Raw genomic sequence first — 17,966 nt, 5'->3', positions numbered from 1 at the left:
CGGGCGGCGGCCGCAAACCGCCGACGTGCGCCGAGCACGACCTGGAGAACTACAGCATGTACTGCGTGAGCTGCCGCAGTCCCGTCTGCTACCAGTGCCTGGAGGAGGGCAAGCACGGCAAGCACGAGGTGAAGGCCCTGGGCGCCATGTGGAAGCAGCACAAGGTGGGTCCCGTCGGCTGGACAGGAGGAGCTGGGGCGATGCTCGGCGCTGGGATTTGTTCATCCCAATGCCCTGACATCAGGTTGGAGCTTGTGGGACATGAGGCCGCTTCACGTCCATCATCCTCCCAGGTTTCTTTCCCCTCAGCACGGTGCTCTTAGGTCTCCGGTCCCTCCTGACTGCCCAGCGACCCCACAGCCTCCCTCCCACGTTGGCCTTGCCTCATCGCAGCCAGCAAATCTCAGGCTAAACCAGGCCCCCAGAGACACCTGGGATTAGCGAGTCTGTCTCACTGACTTGTTTGCCTTTCGCAGGGTCTTTGGCCATCCTCTCCTCTGGTGGGTGACAGCAGCTGCCTGTGAGGAGCAGCAGTAGACAGGGTGGGCATTCCTTCCTTTCACCGCCTCCCTTTCACCTGGGTCCCAGTGGGAGCTGCCACAAACATTTCCTGCCACGTCTTCCTCCCTGCCGTTGTGTCAATGAGGGAGAGCGACCCGGAGCCACCCAACTGTTTTAGACAGAAAAGTGTATCACACTGATAGGGAGGATCACGAGACATCGTGTTGTCTTCTGGGCCTCAAAGAGGCCTCCCCTCTCTCTCAGTTACCAAAGAGGCCAGAAAGAATGGCTGGAGGGACCTTCATGACACAAAAGTGAGTAAGGAAGAGTAGGATGGATGGGGTCTGGGGACAAGTAAAGCTTTTTCTGATTCATGTAATGTCACGGTCTGATTCAGGCTTCCCTGCAGATGATGCTCCTTAGCCCTCCCTTGGAGCCCCCATGGCAGAGCCCCCATCAGAGGCAGCCACTTTGCTGCGCAGGGGATTTGCCGAGTTCTGCTAGAGTTGCTGGGTCACTTTGGCCTTGTTAAAAATAAGACTTTGAAGCCATTTGAATAAAGAACAAGAAATGACCTTAGAAATTGAAAAAGTGTATGAAGTTAGCTCATTCTTGCTGAGAACAGTGGACTCTGGAAATGGATTAGTTAAAACATATGAATGTAGAGAGGGGACTTGAATACCTGAGCGCTGAGAGCAGCCCTTTGGAGCTTCCCGCTGTACTGGGGGAAAGGACTTGCCCCACAGCTGTGCAAAGAGTACTTGGCCAGCTCTGCTGGCCACAGGATTCCCTCCTCCTCACTCCCTGCTACAATGAGCAGTAAAGGAAGTAAGTGTCCTTTCAGACACTGCAGGAGAGGACAAAATCAAGACTGGTCTCTTCATCCATGGAGTGGTTGAGCACAAGCTAGGCTAAGACATTTGGCAAGGCAAAAAAAACACTTTAGATTTTAAGATTAAAAAAAGATGCACCTTGGGGCGATCTGCACAGTTTGTCCATCTGAGAAAGCAAACTTCTTCAGTACATGCTTCAGTTTGAATACTCTCTGCCAAGGGCTCAGCCATCTCCTCCCTAACGTGAAGGGTGTTTGTGCCGAAAAGTTCTCTTGGCCCAGAAGGAGCAGATTATAAATTCACAGCTATTGCTGCTTATGCTGATGGCAGAATCCACTCCTGAGCAGGATTATTTTAAGGAGCAGGGACAGAATTCACTGTGCAAGTGTGGCCGATACTTTGGAGAGTGTAAGAGACCAGCTTGTGCTGTATTGTGGTCTACCTTGAGTTAAAACTGTTTGATGCCTTTTTGAACAATGTGATAAACTCTGGTGAAATCAAAGTGCACAGTCAGTCATTTTCTTTCTTTCCTCCCATCAAACATTGTCAAAAGAAAGAACAATACTCTGGTGGTTTGTATTTTTACTGTGTTTTTTTCTGGGACTAAGGTATCACAGAATGTGATTTTTCTCTTGATTTACAGACTCAGCCAATGTGAAAATTCTAGTGAAAGGGAAAAAATACTCAAAATTAACTAATTTGGGGACTCTATAATTGTGCTTTTGTGAATATTATTTTTCCCAGAACAATGCGCTTGACAGAAAATAAATGCAATGGAACCATAGAGCCAGACAGCCTGAATCATCAGCTCACGTTCATTCAGATAAACTGTTTTGGGATTAGATGCTTCTGCTTAGCAATAGTTCTCAGATACAGCAATTTCTACAAGTTTATTACCTGTAGTTACTTTGGCCAAACCATAAATCACTTACACTGAGTGGTATGCCAGATGTAATCCAAGCTTTATGTGTTCTCTCCAGATGCTCCAGGCGTAGCTGGTAGAGGCAGGTGGAAGGGTCTGTCTGTAAGTGTTCTTAGCCCACTAAATTCAACAGACTGACAGTTGCTCACCATCAGCTGATAAACACCTGCTTATCTCCTTCTGAGGCCTGGGGCTGGTTATTCTTCACCTAAGAAGGGCTGCCAGAGCCGTTTCCCCACCTCTCACAGTTTCATCCCACAACAGCAAACTTAAGCCAGTTTTTTCTACTGACTCTGGAACAGCTTTTCCAGAGACCCTGCCCACCTTCAGCTTCAGGATCCATTCCCAGTCCACTTCTGTGTCAGGCTTTTGTTCAAACTGTTTGACTGCTCCTTTGTTTGGGCCTTATATAGGGATTTAGTGGCAAATTACAGACTGTATGAACTTATCCGTACAGTGCTTCAGACCGTGCAATGGAAAGTGCATTTACCCTCAGCTGTACTGCTGGCATGAAAGCTGTACTAGACTGGCTGGCCCCTGTTAATGGTGCAGGTTCCCCATTACACTGCTGTAACTTCTCCTACCGAGGAATTAAAAATGGTATAAAATAACAACAGGGCCCCAACGGCGTAAATCAATGAAAATCTACTGACTTAGCTGGACTTCATTATTTTCGGTTGCATGAAAAGTGCATCTGGACCAGCCGTTTAAGGTTATTAAGTAAAACTGTGTAAGTCTTCTGCCAAAGTTAAGTCCTTTCAGGTTTTCCTATAGTGACACTGTTGTCAGATTCAGGTTGGGAGGCCTTTTGACCTGCCAGTATGAGGAATGATGGTGGACGCTTTTCAGCTTTGCCCATTCTGAATGGTTATATATATACTGAAACGCCGAAAAAAGCCACAGCTGGATAGGTTTGAAGGGCAGGCAGGCGATTGAAGGCAAGTGTTGGAGTCCAAATGCCTGCTTTTATTTGCTAGGCTGAAGAACTGTGTTCCCAAAAACGTGTGGGCTGTTTCAGAATTCAGTGCCAGGGCAAGCTTATCTAAGCAATAGTTAATCTGCTGCTAAAGAGAGATGGCAGGAAAACAAGTTAAATGAGCATGAACTGTTCAGTTGAAAAAGGACATGGGCATTATCTGGTTGATATTCTAAAATCAAAGGAAATACCAGTCTTCCATGCCCATCCGGGTTTAATTACTCACCCTCATTATCTCTCTGTTCCTGTATTTGGTAGAAGTAGAAACTTGGTATCCATCTCCAGCATCCATGTTTTTGGCTGCAAGACCACTTATTCAGGTAAAGGTAACAGCAGGTAGAATACCGTTTGTAAGGAGTTATTAGCTGTCGCAGTCAATGGAGCTTGTAACATTTCAGTTTGGCTTCCAGTAAATATTTCTGCAGGATGAAAGATTGCTCTTTTTTATGGCTTTGTTGGTTTACTAAGGGCTTAGTCATGTAGCCCTATTTGATTTTAATGGGAAGTGCATGACTAAATTCCACTGCTTTGTAAGGTGTCTTTTACAAATGCTTGGAAAAACAAGGCTATTATCTCTTAAGTGGGTTTCACAAATGGAGATCTGGTCTTCTCCTTGGTTTCACACTGCAGTTACGTTAATGCAACCACAGGTTTTAATGAACACAGCAATTCACTTACGAGCCCTCTGAACAATGACATTGTTGAGTTTCTATTGCAGCTCTTTGCAATGGGAGGGTGCTGGGACCTGGGAGTGACTGTGCTAATTGCCATCGGTACATATGCCACTTGCAAGTCATCTGCGGTGATTCGTTTTTCTATGGCTGCTGTGATGCCCACATATAGCTTCTGTCTCTTCTTATCTGGTGAAATGCACTTTGAGATGATTTGAGAGCTAGGGCAGATGTTGGAAAAGTGGAAGTTTTACTTCTGTTGGGACCAGCCATTGGTTTTGATTTAAAAGAAAGGAGCCCTTGCCTCCTTGGAACAATTTGGTCAGGCCAGTCCATGGCAGAGCATACCATGCTTTTGCCACCTATAACTTCCTCACTTCCTCCCCAGCTGCTTGGTCATATGCCTTCTCCACCTTGTCCTGCATCAGCTGGACAAACCAAAGGTTCAAATGTGCCTTGTGGATGGAGTGGAAGGTGCAATCAAAAAGGGTGGGGTGTAAACTCTGACAACCACAGTCAGCCGTGGAGAACTGATCTGAAGTCCGAATTGTCTGATCTGACACAAAATAAGGACCTTTTCAAGGACTTAGAGTTTGGTTCTGTGACCTCAAGTACTGTTCATATCAAACATCATCACCTTAAATTTTTGCAAAGTGACAGGAGTTTGTGTAAGAGAATATTAAATATTCAAATATTGAGAAACATACACAGTAATTTGTCTTCCCATTCCATTTGCTACAAAAGACTTGTGGTAAAGCATATTTTATTTTCAAATTTAGCACTAATGTAATACCTACAACTGGGCTAAAAGGAAGAAATTTGTGTGAATATGAGGAAAAAAACCTAGGATGGCTTCTTTCTTCATAATTCAGTTCCAGCTCCCGGTCAGGGTTTGTACCCACTTCCCGCCGAGCCGCACGGGGTTAGGCAGGTGCCTCTGCCTGCGTAAGGCTGCCTGCCTCGGAGCTGGGCTGTGAAGTGCCCAGAAGGAGCTGCCAGGCTCTGCCCTTTCCTGCCCTGCGCAAATGAGCAAGCACGAGGGGATGATGAGTAGGAGACATTCAGGCAGGAGGTAAGCTCAAAACTTTGGCAGCCTGAAGAAGTGAGCTGTGTCCTTTTCAGGGATAATTTACTTCCCTCCAGGAGCAAGAGGGAAGCAGAGAATGTATGGTGACTTACTGAATTTCAATTAGGTCTCCTCTTAGAGGCTCATAACCTTCGTGCCTTCCTACCTACAAGACTCTGTCTCAAGGCATACTCTAGTCCTAAGGAAACAAAAAACGGCAACCTTCTGAAAGCCTGAGGCTAGCAAAGATATTTCATCTTGCATTTCCTGACGTCAGCTGTTGTATCTGTTTGACAAGGATAATTAACTGGGCATTGGCAATCTGGTGGTTGCCAAGTCCGCCTGAGGAGTAGACCTACGAAGAGAGTGTCTAACCTGCAGGACACTCATGATGGGACCTATCCGGTCACTCTGCATTATGAACTGCACGGAGGAGTAATGCTGGATCCAGGCTTGCCATGGGCTGACAAGCAGAGCGATATGGTTTCTGTAATCCCAGCCTGGCTTGCAGGGAGGCTGCACCGAGGCCGCTCCGGTCGGATCACAGCAGTTCTCGGTCTGCTGGGGGTAGAACCGCCGTTTCCTTCCCATCCTGGAAGTCCATTGAGAAGCCTCTGGTTCAGTTTAGAGATCTCAGGTGCCAGCTGAGGAAAGGGCAGGTTACTTCTTCAGCGTGGACTTACCAAAAACATGTTCTGTATGTCCCACCATAGAGGAAGGGTTTTTTCCAACTTTTCCAGAAGTAGTCACCCTTTCGTTAGGGTGAAGCATGGGAAACTGGAACCCCAAAGGGACATTACTATGAAGTTTGAAAATGCAGATTTGTCTTTGAAGTCCTAGTGTATCTCAGGTTTGGTAGGATCTACCACATTTATAAAGAATTCAGGCATTGATGAAAAAAAGAAGTGCTGTTTTGGAAAGCACTTGGGGATTTTTCAGCATGACAGATGCTACTGTGTAAGTGTAAGACTATTATCTCCTTATATATGTGGGTAGCTGTCTTATAAAAAGGTATTATTTCGACTTACCAAGTAACTGCAATAATGTGGAATGTGCAGACACAATACTTGACTACCCCCACATGCATATTTCACCTTTATTAAATCTTACTACAATTAAAAGCTATTCTTTTCTAACACAAACATTCTGTGCATGTAAGAATACATGCAACAGCAAGTAAGCCTTTTAGCACATTATAATCATCAAAACCAAGGATTAGTAAGAAACACATTTGCATTTTATCTCTAATTTCCCCCCCGCCTTTTTTTTTCTTGCAGGCGCAGCTGTCTCAGGCTTTAAATGGTGTTTCAGATAAAGCAAAGGAAGCTAAAGAATTTTTGGTTCAGCTGAAAAATTTATTGCAGCAGATTCAGGTAACTGTAGAATATTAGCTGTTTTGATAATACAGTAATCAATAGAACTGAGTGAATAATTTATTTGATGACTTTGTCTCCTGTGCTGTTCTCATCTTTCCCGGAATCATCTAACCTTTCTTGAATGGATTTTCTAGGCAAAATTACTCATCAAATAGTGCCTGCAAGCCCCTCTTAGCTTCTAGATTGTTTGTTGTTTATTGCAAGTAGCTGATACTCAATACTGGACATCTGAGCTGTGTTGATTAGTATCTGATTGAATCCATCGGTCATGCTTCTGGGCTCCTTCCTGACTGCAATTGCTTGAATTCAGCATTTAGGAGAAGTTCTCATTTGAACACATTCAGAATTTACTACTTATTTTTCATCTTACCTTTTCTAAAAATGTACTCATTTCTGGACAAAATCCAGTCAACCTGTTTATTAGAGTATTTGCAGGAATTCAACAAAAAGAAGACGAAACAGATGCTGCTAAATTAATGTCGTCGTTTCTTGAAGCAGGAGATATTTTCATGCCTACAATTGCCCAGCTTTAATAGTCAGAAGGCTGCTCATGGTGAGTGCAGTAAGTGAGGGCACAAACCCAAAATGTAACAAGTCCCATTTTCAACCAAATTCAGACTCATCAGTGCTGGAGGTCTGATGATCCTCAAGGTCCTTCTCACCCTGCAGAGTGTGGCTGGAAATGTGCTGCTGTGGTTTGAGCTTCACAGCACCAAGGAGGGGACACTTATTCGCAGCAGCAGTGCTCTGTGGCAGTGGGTGTTCTACGGGATACACATCATCTGCTCTGTGATATACCCACTCTGCTGCTTGCTCATCTTGCATCAACAAGCAAGTCCTGTTCCTGTTACTAACAGAAAGCCACAGCAGAAGTTCAAAAATCAGTATTTTGTTTAGAATTTAATCATTAAAATCCCGCTTAACACTCCAGACTATGAGTTTGTACCCCAAGTGCTGCCCGAGATCTCAGGCTGCCGCAGGGCAGCGTAGCTACCCACCCTCACAGTCTTCTGCGGCCACATGGGGAAGGGAACAAACCAAGACTGAGAAACTGGTAAAAAAAAGCACATCTAATGGAAAGAAACCAGTGTGAAGCCACTGAGTGGCACCTGTCATATGCCATGTTTTATTTTGACACAGTGTGAGGTTTCTCTCAGCTGACTTTACCTATTTAAAAGTTAGGTAGCTCATCTAACCTAGTCATTTAGGCTTCTTTCATTGTCCAAGGAGGACAGGCACCTCTAGAGAGCAATTCTTCCTATAGGTATGAACAGCTATTTTAGGATGGGGTAACCCATCCAAAACAGTAGTCTGTCAATGACCAATCTTTTCTTGAGTCACCTACCTCCATTAAAAATGTATTTTTCCTTCCTGAAACCTAAAGGTAGCCTATTACGACTATTTATGACTATGCTGTAAAATCCTTTAATGCATTGCAATAAAATCACTGCCAAATTGCTCTGCATAAGGGAGCTGCTACAATTAGATCAGAAAACCAAGCCATTTCTTTGATGCTGTTCATTGCTTAAAATGCTAGAGGACATCTCAGAAGAGGAAATTACATCCAGCTATCACCCTCTAACGTTTAGGCATGTCTGGGCACAAAGCTGAATCTGACCTTCACATGTTGAGCCAGTCTCCAGCATGAGTCTGAGTGAGGACATCAAATTTCAGCAAACCCAAACAGCAGGACTAATCAGCTGCATATGTATTTTCCAGTAAAACAAGGCTGGGGCACAGCTCTGAGATGATCACCCACACACTTTAACCCTTCATGAGCTCCCTGGCAGGGTTTTCTCCCGTGACAATATGCACTGTTCTCAGGTGATGCTCAAGCAACATTTGGCGATAGCACGTACCAGGGAATATTCCTGGTAGGCAAGTTTGGTACAGCCAATGCTATTTGGGGGGAAAGGGTTTAGATGTCCATATTGGGTTTGCGTGGCAAGGTTTTGGTAGCGGGGGCAGCTGCAGGGGGGGCTTCTGTGAGAAGCCACTAGAAGCTTCCCCTGTGTCTGATAGAGCCGATGCCAGCTGGCTCCAAGATGGAGCCGCTGCTGGCCAAGGCCAAGCCCCGCAGCAATGATGGCAGCCCCTCTGGGATAACATATCTAAGAAGGGGAAAAAACCTGCATTTTTGAAGCTGAAAAGAGGAGTGAGAGTATGTGAGAGGAACAGCTCTGCAGACACCAAGGTCAGTGAAGAAGGAGGGGGAGGAGGTGCTCCAGGCGCCGGAGCAGAGATAGGTCCATGATGGAGCCAATGTCCCTCTTCAGCCCAGGGAGGACCCCGCACCGGAGCAGGTGGATGCCCAAAGGAGGCCGTGACCCCATGGGAGGCCTGTGCTGGAGCAGGCTCCTGGCAGGACCTGTGGCCCCATGGAGACAGGAGCCCAGGCTGGAGCAAGTTGGCTGGGAGGACTTGTGACCCCGTGGAGGACCCACGCTGGAGCAGTCTGTTCCTGAAGGATGGCACCACATGGATGGGACCCAGGCTGGAGCAGTTTGTGAAGAACTGCAGCCTGTGGGAAGGACTCAGGTTGGAGAAGTTGGTGGAGGACTGTCTCCTGTGGGAGGGACCCCACGCTGGAGCAGGGGAAGAGTGTGAGGAATCCTCCCCCTGAGGAGGAAGGAGTGGCAGAGACGACGTGTGATGAACTGACCACAACCCCCATTCCCCATCCCCCTGTGTGTTTCAGGGGGAGGAGGTAGAGGATTCGGGAGTAACGTTAAGCCTGGGAAGAAAGGAAGTGGGGGGGGGAAGGTGTTTTTAAGATTTGTTTTTTCTCATTATCCTACTCTGATTTGATTGACAGTAAATTAAACTAATTTCCCCAAGTTGAGTCTGTTTTGCCCATGATGGTAACTGGTGAGTGATCTCTCCCTGTCCTTATCTCGATCCACGAGCCTTTCGTTATCCTTTCTCTCCCCTGTCCATGGAAGGAGGGGAGTGACAGCTTTGGTGGGCACCTGGTGTCCAGCCAGGGTCAACCCACCAGAATGTGTCATGAGCTGATCTGTGCCTTTTGGCATGTGGACCAAAAAAACAGTTCTTGGACTGTTATTTGGGGAGGAATAGATGTAGCCTTTGCGCGTTGGTTTATATCCAGAACCATGTATCTCAGAGCAGGTTATTTCTAGTAGAAGTCTTATGACGGTTGCCGCACACACATACAGACATTTACCCCTCAGCAAAAATATCTTTAAAGTGTATGTTTACACAAAGGAGTGAGCAATATGTACATTTTATTATCCTGTTTCAATGCACGGCAGACCAGACAGCCTTCTGCACTCTTTATCTGCTCTCCGAATTTGCCAGAGCTACCAGGAGCTGTGCTTTTATCTTGCCTGGGGCAGTTTGCAAATTCATAATCTACTTTTCTTTTCCTTGCTTTGCAGATCTCATTTTCCCCTCTTTTTTCCTTCCCTTCTCCTTCCTGAGGTCACTTTTAAATCTCTTGGTCTCTTCTTTTTAGAAACTGCCTGTTCCTCACTGCCCCTGTTGCTTCCCTGCTCCTCCTTGTTGCCGTCATTATCTGATTTTCACATTTTCCCATCTGCTGTGACAATTTCATCCTTTCTCACTTGAAAGAGGCATATTGCCAAACGCCCCGTTTGATGTATGAATGGAAGATGAGGAGAGAAGTGATGCGCTACAGCCGTCGACTGATTCGGGCTCTGTACACAAATCGGCACTTACTTCAGGAGCAGCTGGATGGAAACGGGCTTTAAGGGGGAGTCGGGTGCGATATATAAGCTGAGGAGGGAGAGATGCAAACAGGAAGAGTCTAAGGCAAACCTGTGAGCAGTAACTGAGCCGGCTGGTGTCTTTCCCCCCACCCATCTTGCTGGCAGGTGTAGGACTGCGGCGGGGGCCGCTCAGGGAAGAGTGACCCTGCATCCCCCAGCTGGAGAAGGGGGTGCGTGGATCGCAGTGAGGGAGGGGAATGCGATGCTGAAAATTTTGCTCTCAAGAGAATGAAGACAAAGCAAATGAACAGAATAGAAGAGAAAAACAAACAAAAGAGCTAAGAGATAATAGTGAGTTCGGGGCATGTGATGGCTTACCACAGAGATGCTTCTCCTTCAGCACATCCTTAAAATCTTCTCACATTGAATGCTGCTTTTTTTTTGTTCATTTGGGTATTTGTCAGGAAAGCTGATAGGACAACTGAACACCTCCTCAAAAAAGGAGCTTGAAAGCTTTCTCCTTCTAGTCTCACGAGCAGAGAAAGCAAGGGAGAGCCTGCCTTGGAATGGGTGCTACAGCATCCGTTCCACGGACCGAGAAAGCCATCCCCAGGAAGGAGGGGCAGCTCAGGACCTTGTAGTACCATCTACTCAGATTTCTAAAACTGCATGGGTTTCAGTTCCCCATTGATAGGACAGGGGTTTATGTGACACTAAGTGATAACCAGGCCCTACTCAAGGCTCAGTGTTGTGTACCTCAGACGCTGGCCTCTGCCTAGCAGAGAGTTTTATCACAATGTGAATAAAAAACTGCCTTTTTTTTTTTTTTTTAAAGCTAATGAAATACATGTCTCCACTGCCAAGTGCTAGATATTTTTTAAAAAGTACTTGAAGCAATACCCAAATCTCAGGGCTTTGTACCTGATCAATTTCCTTGTAATAAGCCTGTAGACCAGATTCTGGTCCATAATTCTGTTCTAATTGCCATAGTATAGAGCCAGTGCTTTTAAAGTTGCTACAGTGGGATAATTAAAACAGAATGGGGCAGAATCCTCTTATGTATATACATGCACTGTGTGTGTTAGGTTTAGCTTTTACATTATGTTGTACTACATCTGTTGTCTAGAAAGTGCCAGTAAATCAAGGTTTTAAATAAGCCCATTTGTGGCATAGCATCTCACTGTTTCGTTTTATAGCATGCAGCTATGACTGGTACAGCTATAATGAAATCAGAAAGGCAACAGAAATGCCAAGGTCTTGAAAGGAAATATCTTCTGAATAGAAAACCAGGTAAGAATGAGCAATAGCTTAAGCTGTAAAATATGCTTTCTTTCATGAGTATGACTCTCACCTTCTTCTAGGAGAACGGGTTGGATTATGAAGCCTGTCTTGTCGCTCAGTGTGATGCCTTGGTTGATGCGTTAACACGACAGAAGGCAAAACTGCTCACAAAGGTGACCAAGGAACGTGAGCACAAGCTGAAGGTGAGCACAACTCTCATCAGCTGAGCACGGCTGCTGATACCTGGTATTACTGTGCATTTTGTCAAGTCCCCAGCCCTTTACATCATGAAAATTCCTTGTGACCAGATACTAAATTCCTTTAGCAGGTTTCAGTTCAGCAGTTTAGTGGAACTGTGCTTATACACTTAAAATGAAGCATATACTTCAGCAGTTAGTTGACTCAGGCCATCAGTCTTTATTTTTCTGGTGGTTTGGGGCTGTCTTTTGAGAGGTGCTTATCAGTGAAATCTGTGCGTGGTTTGGATTCTGGGACCTTCTGCCCAAGCAAAATGTTGGTATTTTCGTGTCTCTTCAAAGGTTTGAAAGCCAAGGCAAGCCACCTCCAGAAATCCATATGCTACCCAAAACATAGTAAAGAAATGCAGTAAAGCAGGGTGGGGAGAAGAAAGCTATAAATGGTTGAACAAAGTGGCAGTCACAAAATGTTTAAATAGACGCATTTCTTGAAATGTTGAACTGCATATGTGATTTTGAGGTATTATAGCACCAGTAACATTAACAGTATCTAAGACAGAAAGAAAAATTGAAGTGAAATGTCTAACATTGCAAATAATGAATAAGGAATCTACCTGAGACTGGTATTGAAAAAACCCTGTGCTTAACGAGAACCAACACTTAGGACATACTGCTAACAGCACAGCTAATCCTGCAGTTCATTCCCGTTAAGCTGTTGTACCTCAGTTGTGCTACTGAACACAGTGCTATTAGGCCTGGTCTACAGCCATGTGGCAGCAGAGTCAAGTCCAAAATCTGGAGAAATGAGATGCAGCTTTTTTATTTCTTAATCCTAGCAATGCGTTCTTAAGCAGAGCAGGATCAATGGTGGATTGTGAAGAGAATGTTAGAGTATAATTTACAAGAAACCACTCCTGCAGTTTTCCTCTGTAATAGTTGCCTTTTAAGTCAAGGATTTTTTAAAAGCTCAGATTTTAATGAAAGTGTGATTGTAAATGTGAATACTGCAAATGCAGAAACATGTTCTGTGCTTTTTCTGCCCTAAGCAAGCCTGATCTTTGAGCAATTAATCTGCTCTGAAAGTTGAGATTCCCTGTGCACAACATTTTGCCAAGCTAATTATCGGTATTTACAATACAGAGCGAGTGAGTGTAACTGATGGAGATACGGCAATGGCCATATGGCAGCTAAATTAAGCATAGCGTTAACACACTCTTCATTCGTTGTCTCTTCTGAAATAATCTTACACTGTAAGCTGATGTTTGTAGAAGAACTGTACTGATGTTTGTTTTCCAGGTTGTTTGGGACCAGATAAATCACTGTACACTGAAGCTACGCCAGTCAACAGGGCTTATGGAGTACTGCTTAGAAGTTATCAAAGAAAATGATCCCTCTGGGTTTTTACAGGTATTTTCCTTTCTGATGTTCTGGGGGAAAAAAATAAACTAATTTAAAACTAAATCTAAAAATGGACTGCTTTGCTAATTAGCTTGTTCCACCTGCAAGGCAGGTTCACCTTAAGTCCTGTTAGTACTGTCTAAAAGCTCAGAGAGCCTGGTGATTGCACGAGTATCCCAGCAAAGGGATGCCTTCAAACAGCCACACTCTGACCGAGGTGTGGAGTTAGCGGTCACACCACTTCCCTAATTGCTGACGTTCTTCCTCTTGCCAGCCTTTCTTTCTGGGCCAAAAGAGAGATGCTATGCAGCTAATGATAACCTTCTATTTTATTCTCACCTGAGAAACCCAACACAGGGCCTCACAGAGCGCTCTGGTCTCTTTGGAACCATCTGTGACTCGGCAGAGTAGTGCTTCTCCCCTTTGCTTCTCCCCTTTTCTTTATTCTTTACCATGTGAAAGGCTTCTTCCAACACGTCCCCTGTGAGGAAGTACAGCCCTAAGGGCTTGTGTGTAGCTTTGCTTCACTGGGGTTGTTGCACCTCACAGAGCTACAAGACCTGTCTTGTAGCTGGAGGATCCAGGTACTCCCTCTTTGCAAAATATGGCCTAGCCAAAAATTGTGTTAATTTGCAGGATATTGTTTCTTAGGTGCAAGTAGTGAAAGTGTCTATCGATGAGATAAAACATTAACAGTTCTATCATCCAATTAATTATTTTGCCTAATTAATTCTATTATTTTTATTAATTATTTTATTTTGCCCTATTAGTTTTGTTGCCTTATTAATTGCCTAAGAAGAAAGGCACATCAAACAACATGATCTGCATGTGGCTGTCAGCTGAACAGGGCACGCTGCACACGTGGGTCCATGAGTGTCAGGGGGCTGTCACAGCGTGCCTAAAAAACAGGATGAGAATTAGCCAACTTAAACCTATTAGCACTCCAGATTGATTGCTACTGTCACGTCTGGACTCAAATAAGAGTGGGAGATCTGTGGTATATATTAATCTCAAGACTACGCAGATTTTAGCAGCCTGTTGGTTGGATACTGCACGACAAACGAAACCTTTAGGTCTTATCTATATGCTAGCTAGGTACATGCTTCATTTTCGTTTCAGCTTACTTCTCCTGTAACCTTTGCAGTCATCTTTAATAAAAAATTACTTTTGTTTTTACCTTTTCCTGGTTTATCTAATGATGCTTTCAAGGCAGCCAGCAAACACTGAGGCACTGCATTACTTAGAGCAACTGCTTCTGCAGCCAGGACATTGAAACACAGCCAAGGGATCCAGCATCCCAGTAAGTGACTCTGAGGCTGTAGGAAGGCTATGAGATGCTCCTCCACTTACTGCACAGACTGATTAGGAGCTGTTGATGCAGGGGCTCAGGTAGGAATGTCTTCCAGTAACAGTAATGAGAAAAGGTATCTGAACTCCTGCAATAAAGAAAAACTCTCTCTAACCTATCCAAAAGAAAATTCTGTGCCCTGTAACTTACAGGGAGCTCTCTGGCAGGGACTCCAGATATCCAAATGGCGGCTTCACTGAACTCAAGGACACTTGAGTTTATTTATTTCCACAGAGCCAGGACTTGACTTCCAGAAGAGTCTGTTGTGAGATCTCCCACCTGGAGTCCTGTGTCCAGCTCTGGAGCCCTCAGCACAGGAAAGACATGGACCTGTTGGAGCGGATCCAGAGGAGGCCACAAAAATGATCAGAGGGGTGGAACACCTCTCCTGTGAGGCCAGGCTGAGAGAGTTGTGGTTGTTCAGCCTGGAGGAGAGAAGGCTCTGGGGAGACCTTCTTGCAGTCTTCCAGTACATAAAAGGAACTTATAAGAAAGATGGAGACAGACTTTTTAGCAGGGCTTGTTGCAATAGGACAAGGGGTCATGGTTTTAAACTAAAAGAGGGCAGATTTAGACTAGGTCTAAGGAAGAAATGTTTCACAATGAGGGTGGTGAAATGCTGGCACAGGTTGCCCGGAGAGGTGATAGATGCCCCATCCCTGGAAACATTCCAGGTCATGTTGGACGGGGCTCTGAGCAACCTGATCTAGTTAAAGATGCCCCTGCTCATGGCAGGGGGTTGGACATCATCTTAGTTTGACTTGGCCTAATTGTCTGCAGGTTAAGCTAGTGCAAAGCTTTAAAAATTAAATTCAGTTTTGATGTAATGATAGAAAATCCATCATATTCTTCAAAGATCTATCTGACACCCTCACTGAGAAATAATACACTTTTCTTCCTATTTGATTTTTCATCCACTGAATCATCTCTGCTGAATGGAGAGACCCGCTAACATTTGAGCCTCTCTTTGTGCAACTGCTTTTTAAACAGGAGAGCAAAACCAGACTATGCAGGTCAGAGAACAGAGTGCAAAAGTATATGTGGCATTCAGAGGCATGATACATAACATAATCTTAGCAGGCTTTATAAATGTGATTTTTACTTTCCTATCCTAAGATGAGATTTGTTTCGAAAAGACAAGATGAAAAGATGCAACATAAATGGACCTCACCCCAAAACAACCAGATCCCATCTCAGCTGTTGTGCTGTCATAGTCCTGCTTTCTTTGTGCTGTATGTCACAGGCATTATGTCACTTTTAATGTGTGCATCTGCCATTTCATTAGAAGCCTGATGCTCTCTTTCAGATTTCGGATGCTTTAATCAAGCGTGTTCAGGTATCTCAGGAACAGTGGGTCAAAGGAGCCTTGGAGCCAAAAGTGTCTGCTGAGTTTGACTTGACTCTGGATAGTGAACCTTTACTGCAGTCAATTCACCAGTTGGATTTTATTCAGATGAAATGTAGGGGTGAGCTTTTATGATTTTCTTTTCTCTGCTTTTTGTGCGTGTGTTGAAACAGTGCTGGGAGGGATGGGGGCACAGAGGGAGGAAAGAGGAATGTTTTAAAATTGCTGGATAGTTTTAAAAGGTTTTCAAGCAAATTCAGATTACTGAGTGTTTCCTGGAAAGGTGTGCTTACCTCACATGCAGTGATCTGAACAAGCTCAGGCAGAGATACTAGGTGCAGTTAAAGATTTGAAAAGATACCTTCTTCAGAGTAGGGCTGTCTATCAGCTTTGAAGATATTAAAAGTCATTAACTGCATAATGTTTTACAGCATTCCTAAATTTAACATGGTTAATTCAAAATACCAATTACCCCTATCTTGTCAGAAACAGCTGAAATAGTAAAGAAATATTCCCCCCTACACACATGTGCTTGAATAGGGGAAAAAAAAAAACAGCTTTGACTAATATATGGGGACTGTGCTGCAAACAGTGCCCAGCTTAAAAAAAAAATAACCTGAGGCAGAGGTTCACAAGGGGAAAGTAGCTCCATGGCTATACCCTTCCTTGATTCCAGGTATCTGAATGATTCTGAGGAACACACTAAAGGGAAAAGAGGTTAAAAAAAGTATTTAAAAGCAGAAGCTAATGAACAGTAGATGCCATTGGCAAAAAAATATAAACATCATGCGCTTGTAATGAGGTTGGTGTATATGGAGCAGGATGAGAACTGCATCGGAATTAGACAGATCCATAGACTGGCTAGATTTGAAGGCCATTGTGGTCCCTGGGAACGATGCCATTGGCTTCCTTCAGTGGTGATTCAAGCCTTAATTATACATGTGGGTGAGAGGGTGGAGGCTGCCAGAAGTCGATGAATGAGTTAAGGATAATCATGTCATGATGCCGGATGTGCTTTTTTTTGACTGCAAGCAGGCATAAAGGTCTCTGCTCAGTTTATCTGTTCTCTCTGGGCCTAATTCTGAACATAAGAGACCCAGGATGAAGTGGATAACTAGGGTGGATAATGTAACAGAGAAATATGTGGAGAAATAGTGGATAAACAATTAAAGGCCAAAGTCAGCTCACCAAGAATGGTTTGCATCTTGGCATAAATGGGCTGTGTTAAAGTTACTCAAAAAAGACCTGTGAGCTGCTTCTTTGAAATGTTGACAGCCAGGAAAGCAGAGTCAAGAGAGAAAAAGTATCACTGATAAACCTTCTCCAAACACTGCCTGCGCTTGTCTTTTTAAATCAGTTTATTTTTAATGCTGGCCATATTTATTGTTAAATATATTTAATACTAATCTTCCACCACTCTCCTTTCCAAACATAAAAAGAATTTAGTTAAACTATCCACTTAGATTGATGATTAACCACAGGTCACTTGAGGTGAGAGCAGCTTAGGTATTTGGTTTTTGGACATTCATCTGACTTTAAGCTTGAAGACTTATGAGACTAATTGAGCCAGATTCACTAGAGCTTTATGAAAGACAGTGCTGTCTGCTGCGCTCTCATTTATCATACGATCGCAGTGAAGCACTGGTATTAAGCTAGACATGGTCTGAGGAGCAGAGAAGAGGACAGGATGGATTGCTTCTGCCCAAACCTCTGCAGAGCTTATGAACACCCTCGGGCTTTGCTCTCCAGAGGCACCTGAACAGTTAGCCCTCAGGAAAGGCTTTCCCTTGAGCTGTCTTGGCTGTGACCAGGGACTACCTGTTGCATGTCCCATCAGGTTGGTCAGCACAACTGGCGTGACCATGTACACACCATGCAAAGAGCAGTGGAAATGGCGTTAACATGGCCAGCATTCCTGAAGGTGCATAAGGGATGGCATTATCCCCCCTCGCGCCTCTGTGTGCCCAAGCAGAACAAGCCCCTGACTAGTCCTAAGCTAACATTCACAGGTATTGAGTATTGTTTAGTATATAGAGGTGTATTTATATTTTTAAGTTTATGACAGCGTACCTATTTGCATTTGAACTGCTCAGCCTGACACTTTGGCTTTTTTTTTTCTGAAATTTTACCTCTATGACCTCAACCAGCTCTGCATTATCTTCTCATGCATGGTAGTCTTCCATCTAGAAATACAGGTACCACAGAGTAAGCAACTCAGCGTTTCAGCAGCAAGAACTCAGACTTACTGGGAACATGACTTTGTTGACTGTGACGAGAAGCTGGTGTTGCAGGGCAATATTTTGTTCTTTATCACTGTCAGGACTTGCATATTTCTGAGCCTCCAATTCCACAAAGAAAAATCT

General features: G+C 44.4%; 1 protein-coding gene across 1 annotated transcript in view; it reads left to right on the top strand.

Moving 5' to 3' along the window:
- Nucleotides 1-5: 5 nt before the first annotated feature.
- TRIM67 (tripartite motif containing 67) overlaps nucleotides 6-17,966 on the top strand; it is a gene marked incomplete at its 5' end in the record, with an annotated part of 34,600 nt that continues 16,639 nt past the window's right edge. Inside the window, 5 exons of the mRNA XM_010293983.1 lie at nucleotides 6-164; nucleotides 6,247-6,342; nucleotides 11,396-11,518; nucleotides 12,809-12,919; nucleotides 15,565-15,724. Coding sequence (XP_010292285.1) covers nucleotides 6-164; nucleotides 6,247-6,342; nucleotides 11,396-11,518; nucleotides 12,809-12,919; nucleotides 15,565-15,724 — 649 coding nt within the window. The remainder of the gene's footprint in view (nucleotides 165-6,246; nucleotides 6,343-11,395; nucleotides 11,519-12,808; nucleotides 12,920-15,564; nucleotides 15,725-17,966) is intronic.

Source organism: Phaethon lepturus, unplaced genomic scaffold (genome assembly GCF_000687285.1).
Source record: "Phaethon lepturus isolate BGI_N335 unplaced genomic scaffold, ASM68728v1 scaffold15329, whole genome shotgun sequence".
NCBI classification, from domain to species: Eukaryota; Metazoa; Chordata; class Aves; order Phaethontiformes; family Phaethontidae; genus Phaethon; species Phaethon lepturus.
The sequence above is the reverse complement of the archived record's forward strand: the minus strand, read 5'-3'. Positions and strand labels throughout refer to the sequence as shown.